This window comes from Echinops telfairi, unplaced genomic scaffold (genome assembly GCF_000313985.2).
Source record: "Echinops telfairi isolate 266 unplaced genomic scaffold, ASM31398v2 ScPeMD7_5592;HRSCAF=6446, whole genome shotgun sequence".
Taxonomy (NCBI): domain Eukaryota; kingdom Metazoa; phylum Chordata; class Mammalia; order Afrosoricida; family Tenrecidae; genus Echinops; species Echinops telfairi.
In genome coordinates, this window is record NW_022109491.1 from 22,013,751 (window position 1) to 22,023,341 (window position 9,591).

Here is a 9,591-nt window from a genome sequence, read left to right on the forward strand (position 1 = left end):
TCTTCCTGATGGATGAGCCCTTTCATTAATATAAAATGTCCTTCGTTATCTTGCATAACTTTTTGTGTTAAAATTATTTTGTCTTATATTTCTATAGCCACTGTATCTGTTTTATGGTTGCTTTTGCCATTATTTTTATTTTTAACTGATTTAACTGATCTTTGAATCTAATGTGTGTCTCCTGTAGACACCATAAAATTGTATCTTGATTTTTCTTTTTATTAAACTCTGTCTGATACTGTCTGCCTTTTGACTTGCTCGTTTAACCCACTGACACTTAATGAATCAAATGGCTCGGTTCATATCTGCTATTTCATTTTGGTTTACTCTGTCTGATGTTGTTTGTATTTAAAGTTTTTTGTCTTGTTGCTTTGTTTCTTTTACTGCCTATTTTATATTAAGTGATGCTTTCTAGTGACCATTTCAACCCAATTATTTTAAACTATATTTTAAATGTTATTTTCTTAGTGGTTGTGTTGAAGCTTACAAAATATATCTTAACTGATTAGAATCTATTCCAAAGCTATAGCTTTTTTTCAGTTATTGCTTTTTAATAACAACAGCCATCATTGCATATGTACAATGCTTTGCAGTTTTTAAATTACTTTTGTTTCCATTATGCTGTATTATCCTTACACTAGCAACATCAGGTCAAGAGGGCATGCATTTCAATTTCAATTTTATAGAAGAGGTAGCAGAAATTGGTAAGGTAAAGTGACTTGCACAAGCCATACAGCAAGATGTTGGCAGAATCAAAACTACAACTCAGGTTTCATTCATTCACTCAAATGCTTGTTCTGTCATACACACTTCTTGAAAACTTACTACTAAAATTAGCCATGGATGATTCATGGCAATGTTCACTTTCCATTAGTATTGAACAGTTACTTTGTATCAGTCCTGAGACAGGTGATATCATTTCTGCCTTTGGAGAATCACATTTCAGGAGAGAAGACACAAATTATTAGTGGGTGTTGATATTATAATAAGAATTTTAAGACGTGCTTTAGAAGTACAGAGTAGGGGGAAAGTAAGTATGTATGGGAGATTCATAGATGGTTTCAAAGAGGAGATGGCATTTGAATTGGGTTTCAAAAGATAAATAGGGGTGCCAGGAAGAGGAAAGAAAGGGAATATGACCCGAGTGGACATTGTATATTTGGGAAAGTAAGAGTGGCACCGGAAAGAGGTTCAGAAAGAGACGGGGATTGAAGATGAAGTTAGGGAAAAGACGGGTTCATGTGGGATTGTGGAGTGCCTTGAAGGTCATAGTTGTTTGGACTTTATTGCTATAGACAGTGGGAGAACTAAGAAATTCTGGAGGCTTGTCTCCTTTATAATGAACATTCTGATGGCAAATTTATGGAAGAACTTTTGTGTTATTTAGTGCCACAGAATCAGTTCTAACTCATGGTGACCCTTTATGTACCACAGAACAAACACTGTCCAGTCCTGAACCAGCTTCACAATCATTGCTATGCGGGAGCCCATGAGTGTAGCCATTGTGTCACACCATCTCTCGGAGGATCTTTCTCTTTTCCTCTGACCTACTTTACTAAGCATGATGTCCTTCTCCAAGACTGGTCCCTTCTAATAACATAACCAAAGTATGTGAAACAAAGTCTTACCCTCCTCACTTCTCAAGAGCATTCTGGCTGCAAGAGGCTAAGTGAGGATGTGATTCTAGTAGTGCAAGTTACAGGATGTGACGGCCTGAGAAACTGTAGAATCAGCCTTAGTGAAAGGAAGTAATGCAACATCTCAGAACCTGAGTAGATTTGACTTATAATCCAACTTTACTTTCTTCTCCAGACTGACTTCCTCCCATTTGATCCGTTCCTTTTGGCTCCCCAGATTGGCATAAAACCTAATCTGGCCTTGGTCTAGGTGATGTGTAGATGAAGCCTTAGCCCCGGAGTGGGCTTCAACCTAAGTCCCCTTTGAACAATGCACCTGAGAGGGGTGCTTTCTATTCACCCAATTTGGTACCAATTAAAGATCAAACATCTTCACCAGACCTCAGAGCTACAATACAACGAAGACTTTCTAATCTCATTTCCCACCGTTCCTACCTTTTAGTCTCATTTTCGCTGTGCTCCTATTCTCCAACTACATTGAACTAGTTAGTCTTCCTAAATTTCACTTTTTTCTAACTCTGTCTTCATTTACCCTGTTCTGTATGGGTGTGATCATAGATGGTTTATGCACATATCCCACCTGCTTTTTCAGATTCTTCTGATTCCCTAAGTGTCAGAGGAAAACAGCATAAATCCTAGAGCAGGAAGGCCTGCGTTTGAATCCTGGCTCTGCCACTTACTTTCTTCACTTATTCTCCCTGAGCATGTTTCCTAATATAAAGTGAAAAGGACATATATTTTAGTCAGTAAGTATTAAGTAGTATCATTCAAGTTAAATAATTCCAAAAACCATAAAGCAATAACTAAATAATAGCTACAACAGTAAGTCACAACATCGTATATTTAACTTCCATTCTTAGGACACGGTGCCTTTTATTGTTCATGTTTGTAGATGTTTTATCTTCCCAAGTAATCAGCATACCCCGTGAGAAGGATGGTATATCTTCTAAAGTAAATAGCATTAAGCCTTGTCCATGGAAGTTGCTGATAAACATTTACTGAAAGGGTAAATTAATTGATAGTGATAGCTGTAGTGAGCATTTGTTTGTTTGGTGTTTTGGTTGCCCAGCAATGGAAACTCTTCTTTTCTGTGAGTCTTAATGGAAGATACTTGTCACATCCCACAAGGGTAGCCAAAGGTACCCAAAGCTTCCTTTTTTCCACCTTTCGGCACAGGCAAAAAGGGAACATGATTTCAGCTTGCTTATTTGGACATTCCTACCCAGGGCTTGAACAAATGATGTGAAGATACAGAGGACAAGGTGGAATTTATTTAAGATAGAAGCAAATAGGTTACCCAGGAAAGGTGTTATTTAAGAAGAAAAAGTGAAGAAGAAGGAAAAAAAGAATTCTAAGGAAGTCAACATTTCTAGGGTGGGTTAAATAAAATGACATAGTCAAAAGAATTAAAAAATAATGGACAGAGCAGTTAACATTTTTAGAAGAACTGTATTTCAAAAGTTTAGGTCTTGTTTTTTTAAAAACCACAGATGAGGGTTTGGACAGGAGAGCTCTCTTGGAGCAGTTTATAGAAAAGCCAGACTGTGGTGGGTTGAAGGGTTGAGTAGGAGATGAGGAAGTAAAGGCAAAATGTTAAAAAAAAAAAAAGCAAAAGGTATAGGCTAGTTCCCCATAAGCTTTTACAAAGTAATGACAATAATAATGCTTTATACATGAGTAAGGAATTTATTAAATATTATCATAAGTTAATTGACTAATAATGCCTCGTTCCCATATAACTTGGATTTTACTTTGCCACCACTTCTCTGCTTATGCCTATGATATCAGTGTCCTTTCCCAAGTGTGACAACATCCGGCAGGATTTATGTTGCTGGGTTTTTTGGGTGGTGGTGATTATGGATAGTTAGTTTTATTCAGTAGTGTTTTGAATGCCTCAGGTGATTCTGGAGGCTGAGCCATCCACATTGTGCCCCAGCTTCATTATGTGTTTTCCACGGAGAGATAAGCATTCACTTCTCAAACCAATTTGGCAAAGTATGCAAGTTCTCAGGCTCTTAGCAAACTAAACATTCTGCCCAGGTAGTCTCCCCTGACATCCAATCTCTTGGTAGGTTGAGCTGAGAGAAGAAAGGTGTTCTACTCGAAACTGTCTTGGATAGTGTAGCCGGGGAGGCTGGCTTTGCAATGAGCTGAGACTGTCGTAGGCCAGCCCCCATCAAGCCAACCCTTTCTTTGGCGTGAGGGGAGCTGGAGAGTAATTAACACCGCCGTCCACCTGTGCACAGGAAGATGCCCACAGCCACACCGGTGATGATGAAGCTGCCCACCAAGACGCCCAGGACCAGCGAGGTGTAGGAACGGCCTGTCTGGCTCCCTGCAGAATATGCTGAGAATTAGCTTAAAGAAATATGCTCCCAAAGAGTCCCTAGTTTGAATCAAACTCCCAGGGAATCTGCCCATTTCACCACCTGTCTTAACTGCTTTGTCCCAGACTCTCAGCCCTGAGCCTTCTAGTGCTCAAGGTATTCATCCGTTTGATAAATCCAGGTTACGGAATGGCACTGATGAACCACATAACTATCTTCTGGTTCTTTAATACTTTTTCCCTTACTATTAGAGTTTTTATTTGTTTTACCTCATTAAGTATGTTAGGTTTGCATATGTTCATTTGTATATTTAAGATCATTTGGTACATGAAAGTCAGAAACAGTATCAGGGGTAATAATTCCCTGAGGGTACGGGAAGAGAGGTGAGGGAAGGGGGAGCTTATAGCATTGATGATTGTATAACTCCACTCGATGGGATTGAATGATAGAATTGTATGTGAATGGATATATTGGATTGTGTATGATATGGCAAAAAAGAAGAAGAAGCGTTCTTAGGGGGTATGGTGGGGGAGGGAGGGGCTAAAGAGGAGCTGATACCAAGGCATTCAAGAAAAAAGAAAATGTTTTGAAACTGATTGTGGTAGCAATTGTACAATACTGCTTGATGTGACTGAACTATGGAATGTTATGATATTTGTAAGAGCTCCAATAAGATTATTAAAAAAAAAGTATTCATCCCTTTGCCTAGAATCTACCACCTCCCAAAACACAGCCCATAACCACTAGTCCCGCCATACCTTTTAAGTTCTTCGTGGTATGATCTTGCACATACTGCACACAGGTGCCCTGCAGGAACTCCCGCAGTTCATACCGAGTTCGATTGTGGGTGTTGAGCTCCTTGAGGACGTAGGAGGCCACTTTGGAGGGTGTGTCGGAAAGTCCCACCCACGAGGCTGTCTCTGGCTGGAAATTCGCAAAGGCACTCCCATTCACAGCCACCTCGAAGAAGATGTGGGCTTTGGAACCCTGGGGAGGCAGGTCACAGCCCAGGAAGCAGCGGATAATCAGAGGAACTGTGGGTAGGAAGTTCAGGGTCAGGGCGTCAGGGCCAGGTGAGGGTGCCAGGCATGGGGTATAACCTCAATGGGGAAGAGCACATGGTAGGGGGTGAAGGTTGGGGTAAGAGTCAGTGATTGTGAGGAGTGGAGGGTCTGGATTTGGGAATTGTGGGGAGAAGCATTCGAGCGATCTGGGAAGACAAGAGGGAAGTTGTAAGGAGAGGTTATCTCCTGTAAAGACTTACAGCCCCGGAAACCATATATATATATAATGTCTCTATGCGTAGGAACATATATATATATAATGTCTCTATGCGTAGGAACCGACTTGATGGCAGGTTTTTTAGGAGCTCTAAAGAACAAGAGAGACTATGAGATAAAGGAGTTTCAGGTTATCAACGGGGGAGGAGAGATGAAATTGGGGTCTTTAAGGAAAAGGAGTGAGGGGTTGTGTGAGAAAGCCTGGGGAGCTACAGCGATGCCGTCAAGCTTCTGTGAAGAGAAGAAGGTGGAGGATCGAAGGTAAAATACTGGGGGAGCCGTGGGGGAAGGCAGGGGTCTGCGAGGGGAAGGGGATAAAGGACTGAAAGTGAGGGATGTGGAATTTTCGGAAACCAGTTTATGTGAGGGCACAGAACCTGACTAACGATGGTCTCCCAAGCCAGAGGCTGGCTAGGAAAATGTCCGCAGGAAGAGGGCTTGAGGGAGGGCCTCGTCGGGGAGGAAGCCCTGCTTGGGCGGCTGCTTCACTCCAGCTTGGCGCTCTCCTCCGCAAGGGCAAGTACGCAAGAGCCCAGGCACCATTGAACGCCTCAGGGCAGCTCCGTCCCCGGTGGCCACGCCCACGCGGAAAAGCCCTCCCACAGGACCCTGCCCTGGCAAGTCCCACCCACAGGGCGTGATTGGTCCTGGCCAGCCACGCCCAGTACCCGCCCAGGCTCCGCCCCCGGCGCGTGTGCACTCACAGGTCACGCCCCTCTCCAAGTTCACCAGCTGCACGAGGCCGGTGAATTCGCTCAGGTAAGTGCGCAGGTTCTTCTCGGTGCGTGCCCAGCTCTCTGGCTCCTCCAAGGGCTGCAGCTGGAGGATCGTGATGTTGGATTGTGGGCCTTCCAACGTGTGCGTCAGCTGCCCGCCCAGGGACGCATTGCCCCGGTGCCACACTTGAAAGGGGTCACGGAAGTAGGCAAACTGGAGCATGTGGAGACTTCGTGAGCCTGAGGGCAGAAGGCAGCGCGTGTTGGGGCCTCAGCCGGCATAGGAGTGGGTGGCACGCCTCCGGGGATAATAATCCCCTGCCCAGACGCCGGCCACGCACTTCCTTGGCCCACCACTGCCCCCATCTGATGCTCACAACAGTAATCCTCCCAAGGGGGCAGGGCAAGGGTTATTATCCTCAGTGAACAGATGAGGCCCGTAGAATAGAAGTCGCTTGCCCTGAGGTAACCCTGCCAGTGAGTGAGTCAGGCATTTATTGCCATACCACCCTCATTTCTGGTAGGTCAACAAATCCTGACCTACAAAAATAAAATTCCCATTTCGTCTCCTTTTTTTCTGACGCCCTTGCCACTGCACTCTTAGGGACCCATCGATTCCCTTCTGAACTGAGCAATGAACTTTTTCTGTCCCATCACTGCCATGTTTCAACCCTTCTAATCCAACCTCCAAGTGACTCAGTCTCCAGCTTAAAGTCCTGCAGTGTCCCTGCTTCCATCAATAATGATTAAAATAGCCAACAGCTATCACATGCTTATGATCTAGACACTGTTGAACACACTACACATATTATTATTTGTGCCTTCCAATAATTTAATGCAATGGCTACTGTTATTAACCCCACTCTATATGGGAAATTGAAGCTCAAATGCTAACTATCAGAGCCAGAGTTAACACCGGCAGCCTGAATCCCAGTACTCTTAGCCACTCTGCCTCAGCACTCTCCAACTCATTGCCGTTGAGTTGATTCTGACTCACACGACCCCACAGGACAGGAGAACTGGTCCATAGGGTTTTTTCCAAGGCTGTCAATCTCTAGAAAGCAGATCGCCTCTTCTTTTTGTCTTTGGAGCAGGTTGTGGGCTTGAACTGCTAAGCAGCGCAACGCTTAACTCACGGGCACTACCAGGGCTCCTCTGCCTAACTGCTATGCAATCGAATATCTATCCCCAGGATCAAATCCAAAGTCTTCAGCCGGGCATTCAAGGCTACTGCTAAATAGTGCCCAGTGGCCTTTTCCAATCTCTTCCTTGTGCTTAGATACCACACGACTCCACGTTTCTCATGCTGCCTCTTGGGTGACATGTGAATTGCGTGTCAGCGTTGCTCTCACTGCCTGCCTTTTCCTGCCCATCAGATGTCTTAGTCATACTTCAGGACCCAGCTCGGTTTGCATCTGTCTCCTGGGAGAAACTTTCCTAATGGCCCTCTTAGTTTGCCCTCCCAGACACTGTGGGTCTGTTTTAGGGATGCGTGACTCCTCTACGCCCACGTCTCTCACCCCCACACGCAGCCTACCCTGGGCTCCCCCTGATTCAGGAACCACATCTGCTTATCTCTGCCTCCTGCACTAGCCAGGGCCTGACCATGGAGTTTGTTCCCGGAGAATGTTGGAGGAGCGGATGCGTCTGGGTTGCAAGTCTGCGTGAGCATGTGGCTCGTCTATGTTCGCATTTGAGAAGTTGCGCTCTGAGCCGGCAGGTGTGTAGGTGTGTGTCTGTAGGGGGGACCCTCGGCAAGGTTCTTCACTGCTCTGGGACCCAATCGCTTCCTCTGTAAAATGTAGATAATAAAATGACCTACCTAGTGGGGGCTTTGCAGGGATCAACTGAGTCAATATGTGTATTTGCCGTAGGGAGCATGCACTGAATCTTGGTTATTGTTTGCTCTATCTCTGAGGGGGAAACTGAAGCTATAGGGACTCTGCGAGAGGAGAAAGGAGATTTCTGTGCGACAGCAACGTGGGGCAGTGACTCGCTTCCCTACTCAAAGAAGTCACTCCTGGCAGCCTGATCACCCATGAGTTCTTCCATCGCCTGCAGTCCTTTGTTCCCCAAGTTTCACCTCCCCAGAGGCACCCAGGCTCTCTTCATTGTCCCTTAGGGCTCCTCTACGACTTCACCTCTATCAGCTCATCTTTCCCATGAGTCATCCATCTGTTCTCCCCCTGTCTCCCCATCCCCTCCATCCCTCTTCTCATCTCTGAGTCTCCATCTCTCTTCCTTAAACTCACCCCTATCCACCACCACCCTCACCTTTCCCTTGTCAGACGTCATCCCATCTCTCCCTTCTCCTCCAGCCTGATTCCCTCACCTTGTCTACCCATTCCTTTCCCACTTTCCCACTCGTCCTGTTTGAGCCTCCTCATCCGTGTCGCCTTCTCCAGGAACTGCACTATATCTCCTCACGTTAACTCTGACACACACCAGACTCTGGGAGCCTGCCTGCCCCATAGAGAAAGAAACCCAGCTGGCTGCAGACACAAACACTGCTGAGATGCCCCTGAGCCATTCCCAGGCAGGAATCCCCACTCACCATCTGAGGCTTCCAGGCTACAAAGGGACCAGCGGGGCAGGAGCAACAGAGACAGCAGTGGCAGCAATGTTGTCAACATCCTGGAGCTGAAGTTCCTGACCCAACTTGGATTCCCGGCTCCGGCTCGGCTCTGCAGACTGGGGGCTTCTGCTAGCTGCAGCCCAGGGGATAGAGGAGTGAAGGCTGTGTGGAAGGGGCGGAGGCAGATTGCAGGGTGCTGGAAGGAGGCCAAGGCAGTGGAGGAAGAAGAGGGCGTCAGGCTCTTAAAATGTTATTCCTACTCTGTCTCATTTCCTACTACAGAGCCGCCAGCCTCCCTCTGCCCTCCCCTTGCCCCGCCCTGCCGAGAGTCCTCCTGCTCAGACCTGCCTTTTACCTCCTCCCAGGGCAGCCAGCCCCTAAGAATCTGGAGCGGAAAAGGCGGAGAGAGAAGGGGGATTGGGGGTGGGGGTGTGGGGTGTGTGTGTAAACTTGGGAAGAAGTCCTGCCCTCGTTGACTCAGGGGGTAGGGCGTCTGCTTTCAACTTGGACCCTAGGGCGTCCAGATCAGCAGGTTAAGGATGGGGAAACTGGGGTCTGCAGAGGTGCAGGAACTTGCCCAAAGTTTACACATCCCAATGGTGACTGATCCAGGATTAGAACGGCAATTACACAACCAGGGATGGTTGCTCTCAAAAGTTGTCATGAAATGAGTACAAAGCTGCTCACGTCAGTATTTCTTATGATAGGGGAGAGTGTGGACAATCTATATAAATGTCAATAGAGAGTGGGTTACATAAGCCATGCTTTTCACACTGTAGTCACAGTCTAGTGGCTACGGAAATCAATTTAGCAGACTACAATCCCTTTTTTCCCTTTTCCCTTTCTTTTTAATGAAATCAAACAGCATGGAAAATTTTAGTGCCTCATCCTTAGTAGGCTAAGTATTATTTTGAAACTTCCTGCCCTTGAACAGTTGTGTGTATAGGTTTTGACTTTCTTTCTGGATCACCCGGTAAGATGGGTTTCTTCCTCCAGGAAGCATGCAGACAAGTTTGGAACCTATTCCCAAAACCATGATAAATCCACACCATGCAA

At 45.9% G+C, this 9,591-nt stretch overlaps 1 protein-coding gene across 1 annotated transcript; it reads right to left on the reverse strand.

The window, feature by feature from the left end:
- Nucleotides 1–2,393: 2,393 nt before the first annotated feature.
- Nucleotides 2,394–8,775, reverse strand: PROCR (protein C receptor). The gene is made up of 4 exons (XM_004697945.2): nt 8,515–8,775; nt 5,949–6,200; nt 4,723–4,998; nt 2,394–3,972 (listed from the first exon to the last, which is right to left on the reverse strand). The coding sequence occupies exons 1-4, from the start codon at nt 8,591–8,593 to the stop codon at nt 3,857–3,859; spliced, it is 723 nt and encodes a 240-aa protein (XP_004698002.1). The 5' UTR covers nt 8,594–8,775; the 3' UTR covers nt 2,394–3,856.
- Between the last annotated feature and the right edge of the window lie 816 nt (nt 8,776–9,591).

Bases quoted from the DNA above. Each gene is read 5' to 3' on its own strand.
- PROCR (XM_004697945.2), bottom strand. From the start codon at position 8,593: ATGTTGACAACATTGCTGCCACTGCTGTCTCTGTTGCTCCTGCCCCGC. The intron at 4,999-5,948 runs GTGAGTGCACAC...TCCTACCCACAG, and splicing joins CTTGGAGAGGGGCGTGACCT to TTCCTCTGATTATCCGCTGC. The intron at 3,973-4,722 runs GTATGGCGGGAC...CATATTCTGCAG, and splicing joins TACCACGAAGAACTTAAAAG to GGAGCCAGACAGGCCGTTCC.